Below are 17,356 nucleotides of genomic sequence, written 5' to 3' on the forward strand. Positions count from 1 at the left end.
TTTATCCACAGCCATTCCAGTAAGTTGCAATATTCAGATGGAAAATGTATCCGCCAGCAAGCGAGACAACATTGTCAACAACCAAGCACAGCATGAGCCGCTCCTTCGCAATGTCGTTTGCAATGGGACCGTCAGTCAGTTGGTAAGCAATCCAGCGATTCCCCTATTGCGCCTGCATGAGAATCAAGCAGAGGTCGCAAACGGGTTTTGATTCCTTACCCGTACCCGGCCGCACCAGGGTCGCAAACGGGTACCCGTACCCGGCCGTACCCGTACCCTACCCGTACCCGACTGGGTACGGGTAGGGTACGGGTATCGGGTACCTGATTGCGACCTCTGGGATGAAGCCATGTTGCAGGCGCGGGTGGGCTGATTCTAGGAACTTGAATTGTGAGAAGAGACAAGACGTTGGGAAATGAGTGACAAACGGTGACTCGCCAGTGACTCACGGCCTACCCGTACCCGGCCGCACCAGGGTCGCAAACGGGTACCCGTATCCGGCCGGGTACGGGTAGCCGGGTATCGGGTAGGGTACGGGTATCGGGTACCCGGTTGCGACCTCTGGAATACAGGTAGTCCCCGACTTACGATAGAGATGCGTTACGACGACCCCATCGTAAGTCGAAAATATCGTAAGTCGAAGACGGCCTCGCCTACCCAGGAGTCTTAAAGAATGGTGATAATTTAGCAAAACAGAGCAATTTACAGTACCGTACTGTATAAACTATATGTATTTATTAATTACAATATTGTATTGCACAGTAAAATGTAAAGTAAAAAAAACAAGGTAAATTCTTAGCCTACCTATATGAACTGCAATTTCATAGAAAGTTTTTTTAGAAAACAATCCTATCTGCTATTAAAAAAAAAAACGTTTAACATGCATTGAACGTATTGAACGTATCGTAACGTATCATATTGTACTGTACTCACCAAGATTCGCACTAACACTAAGACAACTTAACTCCGTCGACCGCTGGTGAGAGTGAGAGGCATCACACAAGGCGGAAGATGCGTGCAGTACATCCCGGCAGCGTCCCAACGTACAGTATCGTACCTCGTACGCCGCTGCTGCGTTTGACTGCCGCGCAAAATGTAAAATATTTCACAATCTTGTCGTATCGCTATCGCCATCGTAAGATCGAAATATCGTAAGTCGGACCATCGTTAAGTCAGGGACTACCTATATGCGTTTCCCTCGTCACGTGCAACATTTCTCTCGTTATAACGCGACGAGGGATAACATTCCGCAGACGGGTCGTGAATGTCAAATTTTAGCGATGATCTTTATTGGCTCTACGGAGAAAACTCTACATCTTCGCAATGAATTACCTAGAATTAATTCTAGATTTGAAGCTTTCGTGACTGCAAGCATTCATACTCTTAGTTTTTACGGTAAAGTCACGTAGGTAAAAAATGAAATAAAAATTAATAAAAATTAAATAATAAAAATCACGACGTTTCGGAGGCAACACAAGTCTCCGTCATCAGGTGGGACCGTCACAGACAGATTTGCTGTATCAAGTAAATCTGGCTGTGACGGTGAGTACTGTTAAACGCTGGGGATGTCAACACTCGGTAAAGTAGAATAGTACCTGTCAAATAAGATGGTCCAAATATGCGTAGTTAAATATTTTTTAAATGGTTAATAACATCTTTCCAATGATTACTCAGTTTGTACCCATCATCACGGTTGAAGTTATATTGTTTTTATTTTGGTTGCCTTGCCCTAATCTTGCATTCATGGTTGAACGACCGGCAGCAATGTATGCACGTATGCAATTTGTCCTTTACACCATTGGAACCTCATTTGCCAGTAAAAATATGATAATTGGTGTTTTACCCATCTATCTGGCAACAAAACTGACACCTTTTTTTACAAGATAGATACAGATAGAAGGGTAAAAAACCAATTATCATATTTTTACTGGCAAATGAGGTTCCAATGGTGTAAATGCTTACCCCGAGCTCTCATACTCTGATGGTGCATTGTCTTTGAGTTGTGCGCCTTTTGGCGTCATCTGGTCCAACCCATGTGAGACTAGGCTCTAAGGAAAGCTGTCTCGGGTGTGAACCAATCAACTTCAAGGACAGTGCATACATTATCAGAGTAATGTTTTTTGTTTGCATTATGACTGCAGGTATTGTGGTCTATGTAAACATGACTTCTTGTAAAAAAGGTGTCAGTTTTGTTGCCAGATAAAAGGGTAAAAAAACAATTATCAATTTGTCCTTGTTTATGTTATTTACTGTTTGTTGACTTGATTACCATTTACGATAATTTGCACTCCTATCAGTTTTTTTTGTGTTTGTCGTTGTAACTTGCTGACCCCCGCCACGGTGGCTAGGGAGATGTTAACTACCTCGCCTGGTATGGAAGAGGTTGTGGGTTCTATCACCTGACCCTGACGATGCCTGCTGCTGTATATGTCAAGTCTGCATCTCCCTCTCTCTCCCCATGGTGGTCGCGTGGATTTTTTGTTTCTTGCCTTCCCCATTCACGGGGGGGGGGACCTCAACAACGTCCTTCATCATCACTTGAAGTGACACGCAAGGCACTTTTTGGACCCGCGTGCTAGTAACCTTCAACAACGAAGCTTGGAAAGCTAAAAGGAGTTCAAAAGAACTCTGACAAAACGCATCCTTGTGAAAGACCCGATGCAGAAAATTCCCGGGGTTTTGATCTCCCACGAAGCTGATCATGGTCCACACCCCTAAACGGCATAATCCAATTGCACAAACCACAACAGCAGAAGATGACGCGGATACCCGATGCACAAATGGAAGATTAAAAACTCTACAGTGGTAGTGTGGAGACCGTTGGTCATCCAGAGCAGGGAGCGTAGTACAATATTTGATGACGCAATAACGCCCCGATCCACAAATACGAAGTTAGACATCATCATAGCGATGATGATACTACTCCACTTGCTACTCCTGACGCGATTATCTGCTGGGCTTGACCACCTGCATGTGACATTATTGTAGTCGGTTGTGTGCTTTGCATCTACACCGGCCGTACGACCCAAGATCGTCGCTTGTGCACCACCGTCTCCGATTAGTAAGAACGGTTCTGGAGATGTTTCTCTGCATCGTTTCGATTTACCGCAGCTCTCGTGCGTCGTTTTATCCCTCAGGTGCAACCAACTGACTATTCAAGATATAACATACCCGTCACGGGTAAGTAAAACAAATTTAACTTGACAGTTATTCCGTCGGTATTCGGAAAGAGACACGTTTTGGAGATGCTCGTGTGAAGAGCAAATTTCGCCGATGATGTTGGCTCGAAGAATATCGTACGTGCAACAGCTGTCAGATGCCTTCTACTAAAGCTTTAGAGAAGTTCTCTCTCTCATCTCTTTTTCTGATGACTTTATTTAATCGCTTTAGCTCTCATCGCTTTATCTCTCGTCATTATCTCTCTCTATCTCTCTCATCACTTTCTCTTTCTCTCTTGATGCAGCAGTTCCAAATTCCATTCGCGGACGGCCAACAAAAAAATTGCGGATAGCCAAGTTCTCAACATTCGTTTCGATCGTCTCAACCTCTTACCACCGGCCCCAACAAAAAAAGGCGGCCATTTTTTGACAATAACGTTTGTGACAAGAGTTTCACCCACTCAAACGCATTTCCCCTTTACAGAGGAAGACCTCATGGAAATCCACAAGGCTCGAGCCGACAGCTCGGCGGTGGCCTTCGTGAACGTGATGAGGAACGCCGGTCTTCCGGAAAGAGTCATTGAAAGGATCCAGCACGACTACAAAAACAACGTGGAGGAGCAAAACTACAAGATGTTGTTTGAGTGGTTGCAGGTGATGGGTAGGAAAGCCACATGTGCCGCCCTTCTAAAGGCTATGGATGAGTGCCGTTTGCACAAGCTGAGCGAGGACTGCCAGAAGAAGTTTGACGAAATAATTGAACGGAAAGGTCTTCAAAATTGCGCCAAAAACGATGATGACGACGAAGATGGTTAAAAGGGCGAGGTGTATTGCACAGAATAAACTAAACAAGAGAAAACACAAAGTTGCATCTCTCTTTAGCTGTGAAGCTGAACCAAAGCACCATTTTGCAGTGGGTGTGTTACGTGGTGTTGGAGGGAAAAAAAGCGGAGGACCCGCGAGGAAAAAATCCATGCGACCACCACGGGGTGAGAGACACGCATTCAAAATATACACCAGCAGGCGTCAGGGGGTCGGGATAGAACCCACGACCTCTTGCATACCAGGCAAGGTAGTAAACGTCTCCCAGCCACCGCGTCTTGAGGCCGCAGTTTACACGAGCTACTCACCATTGTGGTGGTAGGGCAACGGGGCTAAACTGTACTGATGAGCCGTAATGAAGGTGAAACCGGTATGAGCACCGTTGCACATCGGAGCAACACGTAGGAGGCTTTCGCGACAAATATAATTCGTAATAAAGGAGTTTTTCATGGGTTAGATGGCGTAAATATAAATGTGGTCTCGTTAAAACACAGCCGCCACCACCCGACAGCCAATCGGTAAGGGGTTAGTTGTGTCAACACAATTCTGGCAAATTTCCCAATGAAGCTGTTGGTTGTTGTAATGACTGGTGAAACGTCACACACCAGCTGACTTGAATTGTAAAAAGTTGTTGTGCGTTTACTACTCTCCAACACACACAACAACCGGTTTAGTGCACCAAACTAAGTAAACTAAATTGAATGCCTGTGTGTTGATTGGTGGTGGCGGTAGTGGGTTCAACGGCACGCATTTATATTTAACACAATCTAATCCAAAAAATATATACCTTCACTATGCAGGAATATATTTGTGTCGCCGAAACTGCAATGGGCGTGCACAGGTTAGCAAGTCGCACGCGTGGATGCAGGCGTGCGGGTGGGATTGACCATGGGCAGTCCCTCCACCATCATTCCCATCAGGGGCAGTTATAAAATGAGGCGTACTTTATGGAAAATTCAGCGAAAGTACTTGCGTACGTTGACCTTCTTTGGGTATCATATGTAGTCAACCACGCTAATCGGGAGGTGGCGGGCGGGCGGGCGGGCGGGCGGACAGGGACAAACCGACCTTTTAGCAGGATGTCACGTTGATCGATTTCCAGCAGAACATCGCACAAAATTGTTCCAAAAAAAATTTAAACCTCGCTAATTCAACATTCCAGTTTTACAGAAACAGATTTTTTTTTTATAATCGATTTTTCATATTTGCCCCAGTGACAACTTGTATTTGATTGGCCACGATTGGTCTAAGGACACGTGCACATTGAACTTCTTTGGCGGCGTATGGAGCCAAACCGTGCTAAAAATAGGGAAAAACTCCAAACCAGAAGAGCAGTTCTAAAGGTCTACCCGAAACAAACGTTCAATATGACGATTCCAAAACTGGAGTTGTATAAATCGGTGCCATGCAGCTTATTGCGGCCCCAGTGTGCATCCGGTCTGCAGTTGCCATGTTGCCTCACTGCCACAACATTTAAGGTCAAAACATTCTCCCCCTTTTAAAATCTGGGAACTCGGAGAGGGTGTGTGGCCCGGAGATGTTAACTGCCTCGCCTGGAATACAGGAGGTCCCCGCGGGTTCGATCCCGACCCTGACGATGATACTCTTAGGTTTTTTCGGTAAAGTCACGTAGGTAAAAAATTAAATTAAAAGTTAATAAAAGTAATAATGGAAATAAAATAAAATAATAAATCACGACGTTTCGGAGGCAACACAAGTCTCCGTCATCAGGTGGAACCGTCACAGCCAGATTTGCTGTATCAATACATATCAATACATATATATCAATACATATCAATACATCAAATCTGGCTGTGACGGTCCCACCTGATGACGGAGACTTGTGTTGCCTCCGAAACGTCGTGATTTATTATTTTATTTTATTTCCATTATTACTTTTATTAACTTTTAATTTTATTTTTTACCTACGTGACTTTACCAAAAAAACCTAAGAGTATGAATCCTTGCAGTCACGAAAGCTTCAAATCCTGACGATGATGCCTGTTGCTGTATATTTAGTGAGAGGTTACCTCCCTCGCCTGGTATGCATGAGATCGTGGGTTTGATCCCGTGACCCTGATGATGCCTGCTGCTGCTGTTGTATATTTGGAGCCTGTGCGTCTCTCTCTCTCCCCGTGGTGGTTACTGCGTGGATATTTTTTCTTCCGGGTCTCCGGTTTTCCTCTTCCACGTTTAGAATCAACATCTCTGCGAGTTTAATAAGAGCATTTGGCTGCTACTCTGAATATCCACTCGAGGATAAGCCACTTGGTTGAACTATCCTTTGTGATGGCTGGGTCACTACTGAAAAAAAGTCACGTAGCTCAGTTTGGGGGCGGGGAGCCTTTCATCTATCTGGTTAAACATCAAAATTTTTTATAGTTTTAGGTTTGACTTTATCAAGTGGAAGTGGACGATGTCACCGTTTGCGAGCACAAAAGCAGCCTCAAATATTTAACCCCACACTTTTTCTCCCGGTTCCATTACGATGACGTACGTCATATAACTTTTATCAGTACACCGAAGGCTCGTCCCACAAGGACGACTCGACAGCGTGCATGTGCGCGCGTGTGGCACAGTTCTTGGCGCTGGCTATTGTTGTGTGACGGGGCGTTCCGTGCCACTACGCTTCTCTCTGCGGTGAGTAACAATGTCTTAGAAAACTAACTAACCTATTTATATTTTACTAACGCTATTTATATTTTAACAACTGAGCCCACTGGCGAGTAGGGATGGGCACGGGGGTCAGAACGTTACAATAAACAATAAATACCCACACAGCCACCCTGCAAAACTTGCAAGACGTCATCGGTAATGGGAAAGGGGGGTTAAGTATTTTATGATTATACCGGGGCAAACGGATGGTGTGGTCCCTACCAAAGCTGAGGTTGCTGGCTTTGTCTTTGCAGCCGATTCTCCATGAGATGAGGGTTATATGGGAGGCAGGGGGGGGGTAAAAGGGGGAGTTCGGCCCAGTTTAAAACTCGGATAACGCAAAACACTCCGGTGAATGAGGCGATTAAAGAGTATTTGGATACTGCTGTATCCAAATACTGTTGATGATATCAGCCACTTCTCGTTGTTCTGCTATCATTTGTGATTGCCTAGTCCAGGGGTCTGCAACCTTTAAGACATAAAGAGCCACTTGGACCCGTTTCCGAAGGAAAAAATAAACTGGGAGCCGCAAAACCATTGCAACATTTAAAACAAATATAACACTGCATATATTGTTTCTTACCTTATTGCTATATACAGGACCGTGCAGTCAGCTGTCAATCTGAATAAAAAAAGGACTTTTTCACTTAACAATGTAAAATATATTTTTGCAAATTAATAGCTAAATTACCTGGTTAATGGGATTTTTGCTCCTGAACCTCAGTGCACAGTGTCTGCACATCAGGGCTGTAAGACGTCACCTTCATTTTCACACAGGCTTGCAAGCTGTCATCTGTGAGGCGTGATCGATGTTTGTTTTTAATATAGTTCATGTTGGAGAAGACCTGCTCACATACATATGTGGAGCCGAAGATCGACAGGACTCCAAATGCATACTTTTTCATATTTATATAAGTGTTGGGGATGGCATTCCATGTTTCGAATACAAGTTTGTCCTGTTTGGGAAGGTTTTCAATATCACTCCATTTATGATTCTGAGCCAGAATGGCCTTCTGACGGGCAACATCCTCAAGAGTAGCGGTCAAGCATTTGAACTTGGACACCCATATATCTTTGTCGGCTATATCGGCCAGTTCCATCTCAAGATCAGGTTGACTTACACCTGCAAATGCAGTCATATTCAATAGGGATGGATCGATCGCCAGGGGAGTGACAGGGAAGGATAATGTCGTTTTTTCCTCTCTGAACTCACAGAATCGTTTCCCAAACGAACTTTGCATTGTGGTGATTGCAGACTTGAAATATTCCAAATTTATCGTATCATGACTTTGTTTGAACTCTCTCAAAGAGGGAAAGTGAGACAGTGTACCACTCTGTAAATCTTTGACAAACACTGTCAACTTGCGCTCGAATGCCAAAACCTCCTCCAGCATGTGCAGGGATGTGCCTCCTTTCCCCTGAAGGATTGTATTTAGCGTGTTTAGATGTGCTGTCATGTCTACCATAAAATGTAATTTTTCCAGCCACTCTGGCTGTTCCAGCTCAGCAAAGGTGAGCTCTTTGCTGCCCAGGAAGGTTTTTACTTCTTCCAAACATGTGACAAAGCAACGGCAACGTTATTGCCTGTCACCGGGCGGGCAGTGTGGAGCGGAGCGGCGACCTGTCAGCAGCGGCAACGCCAGAGCAGGTGTCACAGTGCGCCTCCTCCCCTCGCTAGCATCCGCCCCGGAGCCGCGGTCAAGGTTCAAAAGAGCCGCATGCGGCTCCGGAGCCGCAGGTTGCCGACCCCTGGCCTAGTCGCTTCTGAATAAGAGCTACGTCATAGCTCAGTGGGGCCCCACACCTGGTAAAATAACAAGATTAGTTGCATCATGGGACCTCCTTTGCCAGTACCAAAATATACTAATAGGGTTTTTTCCCTTTTTTCTGGCAAACAAAACTGACACCTTTTTGTTGCCAGAAAAAAGGGGCAAAACCCTATTAGTATATTTTGGTACTGGCAAAGGAGGTCCCATGATGTAGCTGCTCACCCCGAGCTCTCATTACTCTGGTAGTGCGTTGTCTTTGAACTGTACGCCTTTTGGCGTCATCTGGTCGAACACCATATGAGACTAGGCTCTAAAGAAAGCTGTCTCTGGTGTGGACCAATCAGTTTCAAAGACAATGCATAAATTATCAGAGTATTGTTTTTTGTTTGCATTTGACTGCAAGTATTGTGGTTAATGTAAGCATGATTCCTTGCAAAAGGTGTCAGTTTTGTTGTCAGAAAAAAGGGGAAAAACCCTATTAGTAAGATTAGTTGCGTTTAATCTATGGGTCTCTAGGTATTTGGTTGCTGTAAATATTCACGTGGTGATGATGATATGAGCCACTTCTGGTTGATTGTCTATCATTTGTGATGGCCAGGGCACTTCTGAAACCGTTAACTAAACATGTACAAAAATCGAATACAGGGAAGCCCTCGCTTATCGCGCAATCGTGTGGAACACCGATTCGTTACGAGCGCTCTTTTGTCCTGGAGATTATTTAAACCAATAATGTTTAAGAAACTAAAAAACGAGGAAATAAAAAAAATCTACAAAGCTCTTACGAACGAGGAAACGTCCCCCCCACCCCGACCCCCATCATTCACTCAGCCAAAGAGAGTGAGGCATGACTTCAGAGCCAACCAGAACCCCACTACCACCCCCACCACTATTTGATTATCACGATTTGTGGTAGCGATTGTGTATTAGTACAGTTAGAATGCACATAAGAGTACGGTACATATGTTATAATAATGAAAACAATTCTTATTCATGAGATTATAGTTTCCTACCTGCATTATTACACTGGTCAACACACTTTTTCTGGCATAAGTTATTCCAACGGTTTGAAGGTAATTTTGGGGTGCTGATTACAAAAGTGGCATCCGTTTTTGTCTATCACATCAGGTTTTTGAGATATCAAATATTGCATTTTCAATAAAAACTGCAGAAGAAAAATATTATATAAATGTGGATATCTACATAAAATGTTATTATAAACACACTATCCTAAAAATACAGCACCATATTTTAACACTAAAGCAGTCACTGACTCGCAACAACTTGCAATCATAAGTGACAGAGTTAATTTCGGGTAAAATCAATGAAAATGGGGTATGCCGATAGCATAAAAATGAGATGTGATAGAGCAAATCTGAAATCAGATTTGGAATCAGCACCCTGAAATTAGTCTAAAACAGCTGCAAAAATCCAGGCCAGAAAAAAAATGTAGTTTTTTTGTTGACCAGTGTTATTGGCACTATTACCGATAGCCCACATCGAAGCCCTCGTATACAAATCGCTTGTACGAGATAAATAACGCCAAGTTGGAACGCTATGCCCCACGTACACAATGGATGCCACGGTGGCTAGGAAGATGTTAATTCCATCACCTGGTATGCAGGAAGTCGTGGGTTCGATCCCGTGACCCTGACACCTGCTGCATATTTGGAGTTTGCGTGTGTCTCTCCCCATGGTAGTCGCATGGATTTTTCTCCGGGTCCTCTGGGTTTTCCCTTCACATTTATAAACATGCGTTTCTAAGACTATTTGGCTACTGTAAATTTCCATGTGATGATAAGCCACTTCGTTGAGCTGCTAGCGTTTCTTATGGCAGGTCGCTTCTGAAAAAGCTCGGTAGTGCCTTACTTGGTAAAATAAAAAATAGTTGATAGTTTAGTTTATTTTAACACGTAGGCTTTCGCGACCAACATTATTCATAATATAGTTTTTTTGGTCAGATCGCGTTATTTATAAATGTGTCGTAACCCTCCACCACCCGACACGGCCAAACAGTAAAAAATGTGTCACGTTTTCAAAGGACAAATTAATTTACTTCTTTAGCCCACCGGTGTGCTGAAGAGAGAATCAACAGCATTTTAAATTTGAGTAGTACGACGTTTCGCTGATAATTACAATCAGCTTCATCGGGCAAGAATGGTGAAGCTCTCCTGTTGCTTCCGGTCTTAAATAGAGTTTATAGAAACCCTGCCCCCTCCGTTGGAAACATGCTAATCCCCAAACTCACAACGGTACAGTGGCACCCTGTTAGTGCCGATCTCGGCTCACGCTCACTTCTGTAAGGAGCAAACAGTTTTGCGAGTAGCGGTGCTAAGCGAGGTCTGCCTGTAATCCAGACATTTTTAAATCCTTTATATTAAGTTCACTTGCTTGCTTGCGCACTTACGACCGTGCAAATCTTTCGGTCGTTTTTTAACCCACTTCCCGTGATCCAATCGAGCTGACATTTTGCACACCGACTCGTTGTGCGTGACAATTTATTTTCGTGAAATTTTTTTTCCAAAATTTGACACTTTTTAGGAAAAAATGTTTTTCATATTAATTTAAAATACCAATGTGATAAAAATGAAACTCTTACTCAAGAAAAACTGAAATTAATAATAACATGAAACCGATGCCACGCATATAAAGGATTTATAGTGAAAAACTTTGTTTTTATGGGTTAATTTTTTTTATTATCCAAAAAAAAAAACCTTATCCGCGATATTTACATTGTAATTTATGTCAAAATCTGTGTGCGCCGGTTCATTCGCAAATCGGATCAACCGCATGCGCGGATAATCGCGAGCCTAACTGTATTTTGTTTGAGAGCGATAACCCGATTGTGATGGATAAAACACGAACGCTTCACGTGATGTTCAATGTCGCATGATTTAAATGTCGCCAGATACTCTCTAGAAGATGGTGATTGCTTGCTTGCAACATTTAAAAAGAAATGTATCGCATCATGTATCACATTCAGCAATTTCCATTTAAAGCTTTCGTGACTGCAGGGATTCATCTTCTTGATTCTTTTGGTAAAGTCACGTAGAAGGGAAATAATACAAATAAAACATAATAAAATACAAATCTCACGACGTTTCGGCCACAACGCAAGCAGCGGTCGTCAGGTGAAGAACAGGTCTGTCATTCAGACGCTGTCTTTCCGACAGACCTGTTCTTCACCTGAGGACGGCTGCTTGCGTTGTGGCCGAAACGTCGTGAGAATTGTATTTTATTATGTTATATTTTAATTATTTCCCTTCTACGTGACTTTACCAAAAGAACCAAGAAGATGAATCCCTGCAGTCACGAAAGATCTAAATCGAAATGTCCCCAACATCTTCCGTGGAGTGTCCGGATATCGATTCGAGGAGGGCTAGATCTGGCAATGCCAATTGTGCACAACTACTAGCTCAGATGAGGAGACAGTCGATGCACAGGCAATGTAAATCAAGCATAGCTCTCAACCCATACAGTTTACCCGTATTCTTGTACAGGGAAATTGAGTTTTCGGGTCCCGATACGGGCAAAAAAGTGTCTATTTAATTGTGTTTCTCCCTTGTGATGCAACTTTGTAGGATGAACGTTGAGATGTATAAAGGTCATGGGGTGACCAATAAGGTTTGAATTGGTCTATAATAACTGATAAGTGCTTCAATCTTGATTTGAAGCTTTCGTATCCATACTCTTCTGTTTCGTTCGGTAAAGGCACGTAGGTATAAAATAAAATAAATCACGACGCTTGTGTTGCGCCCGAAACGTCGTGGTTTATTTTATTTTATACCTACGTGACTTTTCCGTAAGAACCGAAGAGTATGATAAGTGGTGTTTTTAAGTTAGATGATTAAGAGTATTTGGCCACTGCGAGATATTTCTATTTGAAGAATCCACTCGGCTGCGACCATTCAAGATAGCCACCTCGCTTCTGAAAAATGAGCTGTGTAGCTTAGTGGAGCCTTGCCTGGTAATAAATAATATATATCGATAAGATGTTTTTTTTGTGTGTTGGATTAGATCACGTAAATATGTGTCCAATTGTAAATGTCGTAGTGGGTTTGCTCTCCAACACAACCGGTTAGTGCTGAACTAGTATACTACACTATAAACTAGTGCTGTAACTCGTAACTAATTGGCACGTTCTGTTTACGTGACAAACCCTTTACTAATTAGCTGTGTCGGGTTTAAATATATGCATTTATATTTACGCAATTTAACCCAAAGAAACCCGTTTATGGATAACATTAGTCGAGAAAGCCCTACTACTATGTGTTAAATAGATGTAACTCTTAGGTCACTAATGTATCTATGAAAGGAAATGTATAGCAGCAGATAAACATTCTTATTGGTGCCGAGGCACTCCCCTGCTCTCTCCCGGAGTCCCTGCAACCCACATTGAGTGATAGAACATTTTGGCTTGTGTGTGTGTATAGAGTTGTTGTAAACGCTTAGAATCATAGTTGATGATTGTCTCAATGCTGGATTTCCGATAGCCGTGTTAATTGTACGCCCTGTGTTTGTTTTATTAATGTTTTTAATAATAAAGATTGCTTCATTAGTTGTTCAACTGCAGTTCACTCACGTGGGATGCTCCAGTTAGCGCGGTTGGCTGCATACTGTGCGAAAGAAGTTTTACGTATGTACAAACATGATGATGCAGAGGGTTTTTTTGGGTAAAATTGTGCAAATATAAATGTGTGTTATTAAACCCGCCATCACCCGATACAGCCAATTATTAAGGGGCTTGTCACATACAAAACGTGCCAATTAGATAATAGTTCAGCACACTGATGTGTTGGAGAGTAAACCTACAATAATTGGAGTACGACACATTTATATTTATGCAGTCTAACCCCGAAAAAAACCTCCCATGGATATTGGTCGTGAAAGCCTTCGTCTTACACTACATAATGGTGGTGGTGGTGGTGATGATGAGGTGCCTGCATGATGAGAAAGTGGGGGATTCATCTTCTTGGTTCTTTCGGTAAAGTCACGTAGAAGGGAAATAATAAAATAATAAAAATAAAACATAATAAAATAATTCTCACGACGTTTCGGCCACAACGCAAGCAGCCGTCCTCAGGTGAAGACCAGGTCTGTCGGGGAGACAGCGTCATTCAGACGGGGAGACAGCGTCATTCAGACACTGTCTCCCCGACAGACCTGGTCTTCACCTGAGGACGGCTGCTTGCGTTGTGGCTGAAACGTCGTGAGAATTATTTTATTATGTTTTATTTTTTATTATTTTATTATTTCCCTTCTACGTGACTTTACCAAAAGAACCAAGAAGATGAACCCCTGCAGTCACGAAAGCTTTAAATCGAAATTGGCATTCTAATTTCTTTAGAACGGCTTATTGTTGTTGTTTTGTTTAGTTTGTGGTCCTTCACCAGCACGGTTGGCTACGTACGGTACCAAAGATGTTGAACATACATACACACATGGGTTGGCGAGTGGATTTGTGGGTGGGTAAGTGACTAGGTGAGTGGTTAAGTGTGTAGGTGAGTGGATGAGTGGCTAACCATCAGGACAAAGACAGTCATTGAATCATCACGTGGTGCTTTCTGATGCGCTGATTCTACGGCCGTCTGGAATGCTCTTCCTTCCGGTATTAGGAAGCCACTGGATCTATGCTGCACTTTTACATCATCATCTAGATTGAAAACGAATTTCTTTATGATTAGTTACATATGGTGTAAAAGTACAAAATACGTACGTACTATACTAAATGAGTGTCTGGTGCAGTGGTGTGAATAGGCATCGCCACTGGGGGAGACAAAGGCCGCCGTGCGTGGTGCTGGCCACCCACCCCCTCGTGTGCAGTCCGACATTCATTGGACGTTGCTACTCACTAACAGCACGTGCCCCTACTGTATACGGCTACACAGGGGATCTATTGTGCAAGTCTATGGCGTATCTACACTGCCCTCTGCTGCCTACTATCGGGATAAACAGGTTTGAAATTAAATACAACTAAGCAGGTAAGGCCCCACTGAACTAAACAGCTTTTTTATCACAAGCGATCTGGCCATCACAAATGACGCACAGACTCAGAGACCCATAGAGAGCACTGAGATCCTAAGCCTCACGTAGCATCGTAGAGACCCATAATAATCTGAACGTGTGATGTTAATTCTAAATGTGGAGGCGAGAGAAATAACATCTCGCAGGGTTAAAATCAAAAGACAACCTCCTGTATACCAGGCAAGGTAGTTAACATCTCGCAGGGTCTGGGATCTAATCCACGACCTCCTGCATACCAGGCGAGGTAGTTAACATCTCACGGGATCCGGGGTCTTCCCCACGACCTCCTGCATACCAGGCGAGGTAGTTAACATCTCACAGGATCCGGGATCTAACCCACGACCTCCTGCATACCAGGCGAGGTAGTTAACATCTCACAGGGTCTGGGATCAAACCCACGACCTCCTGCACACCAGGCGAGGTAGTTAACATCCCACGAGATCCGTGGTCTAACCCACGACCTCCTGCACACCAGGCGAGGTAGTTAACATCTCACAGGATCCGTGGTCTAACCCACGACCTCCTGTATACCAGGCGAGGTAGTTAACATCTCACAAAATCCGTGGTCTAACCCACGACCTCCTGCACACCAGGCGAGGTAGTTAACCTCTCACAGGATCCGTGGTCGAACCCACGACCTCCTGCATACCAGGCGAGGTAGTTAACATCTCACAGAATCCGGGGTCTAACCCACGACCTTCTGCACACCAGGCAAGGTAGTTAACATCTCACAGAATCCGGGGTCTAACCCACAACCTCCTGCATACCAGGCGAGGTAGTTAACATCTCATAGAATCCGGGATTGAACCCACGACCTCCTGTACACCAGGCGAGGTAGTTAACATCTCGCAGAATCCGTGGTCTAACCCACGACCTCCTGCACACCAGGCGAGGTAGTTAACATCTCTCAGTGTCTGGGATCTAACCCACTGATTAAGCTCCACAGTCATCATCATCAGACATGGTCAATCCACTGCTGGATGCAGTGCACTGATTGCTCACCATACGGTGCTGTAACATTGAAATCGTGACTTTGAAACGCTGAAACTGCTAGTTAAGTCTATTATCTTATTTAAAAATAAGAGTCTGATAAGCTATTGTAATGTATTTACACAGAGTGAAGTGTAAACTTTCTTTAGCACGATAACAATAATGTACAACTTGCATTAACTAAGCGATTAGACGCGATATTTAGACATGTTTAAATAATTAAATTAGACACCTAGACATTGTAATGTGTAACTATGTAAATTAGACACATCTAGACATAATGTATAACTATTTAAATTAGACACGATATCTATACAATGTGTAACTAATTAAATTAGACAATCTAGACGTTATAATGTATAACTATTAAAATTAGACACGATATCTACACAATGTATAACTATTTAAATTAGACACATCTAGATATTATGGTTAACTATTTTAATTAGACACGATATCTACACAATGTGTAACTATTTAAATTAGACACGATATCTACACAATGTATAACTATTTAAATTAGACGCGACATCTAGACATTATAATCTGTAACTATTTAAATTAAACGCGATATTTAAACATAATTTAAAATCAAGAAAATGTTTACCTCGTGAAATCTTGGGCCGCTTAAAAAGTTCTTCAAAACCTGTAAAATAAAAACACGACATTGACGAGGCTCACAACCCTAAACGATTTAAGCTAAAAACTAAACAATTTATAAAACGCAAAACTTTAACATTATCACAGATTGCCTCACACCGTTACAGTCGTCAATGTTACCTCGCAAAATTCACGTCGCAAACTTAAATCCCTTTGCCCTGTAATCAGACAAAGCCACTTCTATAACCAAACACGACAACTTGTTCGCTTTAATCGCCGAAGTTAACTCGTCACGAATTTAACAATTTTAACTTTTATAATCGTTAACTCGCGTAAGCGCCCCTAAACGCCTCACGACGGAATCGATTCGTATAAGTCTGCACCAAACGATTCTACAAGCAATCTCCCATTGAAGCCTTGGAATCGAATAATGAATCGATTCCACGCGCCAGTCCCTTTGAAGCAATGAAATCGAATAACCAATCGATTCCACGCACAGCCCATTGATGCAATGGAATCGAGTAGCGTTGATTTAATCGACGGGGAATCGATTACTGAGCGGAGATCTTTTTTTATTTTTCCCGCCAAAACTGCAACAGGTGCCCTCTTTAAACCCCCTAAAGTTACAATTATCTGATCGTTTTGTGCGTTTATAGTTACAAGTTACCTCATAATTCGTCATTAAATGGCTTAAGATGCACATTGTGATGCGCGTTTTGTTTGTGAGATTTTTTTAGGTTATAAAATTATGTATAGTCATTGCCTGCTCGTTTTGTACACTTATAATTACAACTTGTCTAAATTGTTAATTATAAATGTTAATTGTGCATTGCGAGGGGCGTTTTGTATATTATGTGCGATTTAAACTAATAAATTAACGTCTTGTATATACACACAACGATAAACTAAGGCAATGTTGTACTGTACTTTGACTACCTTAACGCTCACAATGTTGAACGTGCTGCTTAATGTTTATCAATCATTAAACTCTTTGTGAATCTAACTTTTAAAAAAATTCACACTTCAAGAAAACTTTAAGGTGCACATTGCAATGTGCTGCTTTTTGTTTATGAGATGTTTTAAAATGTAATCATATACAGCATTTATCATTATTTTCTGTCATTGCCTGATCGTTTTGTGCATTTATAATTACAACTTACCTCATAGTTTGCAATTAAATGTTACCAAGTGGTACATTGCGTAGAGCTCTTTGTTTTGATTAAAAGACTAAATATTCTTCTACTTTACGTAAAATAATTGTTTATTTTTCCCGCCAAAACTACAACAGGTGCCACGTACCTCAACCCCTCAATAAACCACAAAGTTGTAATTATCTTATCG

General features: G+C 42.5%; 2 protein-coding genes across 8 annotated transcripts in view; one reads left to right on the top strand and one right to left on the bottom strand.

Annotated features, from left to right (window-relative positions):
- Nucleotides 1–12,968, top strand: part of LOC144733098 (tumor necrosis factor receptor superfamily member 6-like) — a 66,384-nt gene extending 53,416 nt beyond the window's left edge. The window contains exons 6-8 of the mRNA XM_078614847.1: nucleotides 12–142; nucleotides 3,138–3,180; nucleotides 3,643–12,968. Of these exons, the coding sequence (XP_078470973.1) occupies nucleotides 12–142; nucleotides 3,138–3,180; nucleotides 3,643–3,974 (506 nt within the window). The 3' untranslated portion in view covers nucleotides 3,975–12,968. The remainder of the gene's footprint in view (nucleotides 1–11; nucleotides 143–3,137; nucleotides 3,181–3,642) is intronic.
- The window catches only part of LOC144733097 (uncharacterized), a 46,013-nt gene extending 29,631 nt beyond the window's left edge, over nucleotides 1–16,382 (bottom strand). For 5 of the 7 annotated variants that reach the window (XM_078614846.1, XM_078614844.1, XM_078614845.1 and 2 more), the window contains exons 1-2: nucleotides 16,196–16,382; nucleotides 16,023–16,061 (exon numbers count right to left, since the gene is read on the bottom strand). The gene's annotated coding sequence lies outside the window, so the exon portion shown is untranslated. Of the gene's footprint in view, nucleotides 1–4,288; nucleotides 4,400–16,022; nucleotides 16,062–16,195 lie in introns of those variants that run through there. The other 2 variants (XM_078614842.1, XM_078614841.1) reach the window with 1 other exon arrangement.
- Between the last annotated feature and the right edge of the window lie 974 nt (nucleotides 16,383–17,356).

Source organism: Lampetra planeri, chromosome 45, assembly GCF_965212315.1.
Source record: "Lampetra planeri chromosome 45, kcLamPlan1.2.h2, whole genome shotgun sequence".
In the NCBI taxonomy this organism is placed as follows: Eukaryota; Metazoa; Chordata; class Hyperoartia; order Petromyzontiformes; family Petromyzontidae; genus Lampetra; species Lampetra planeri.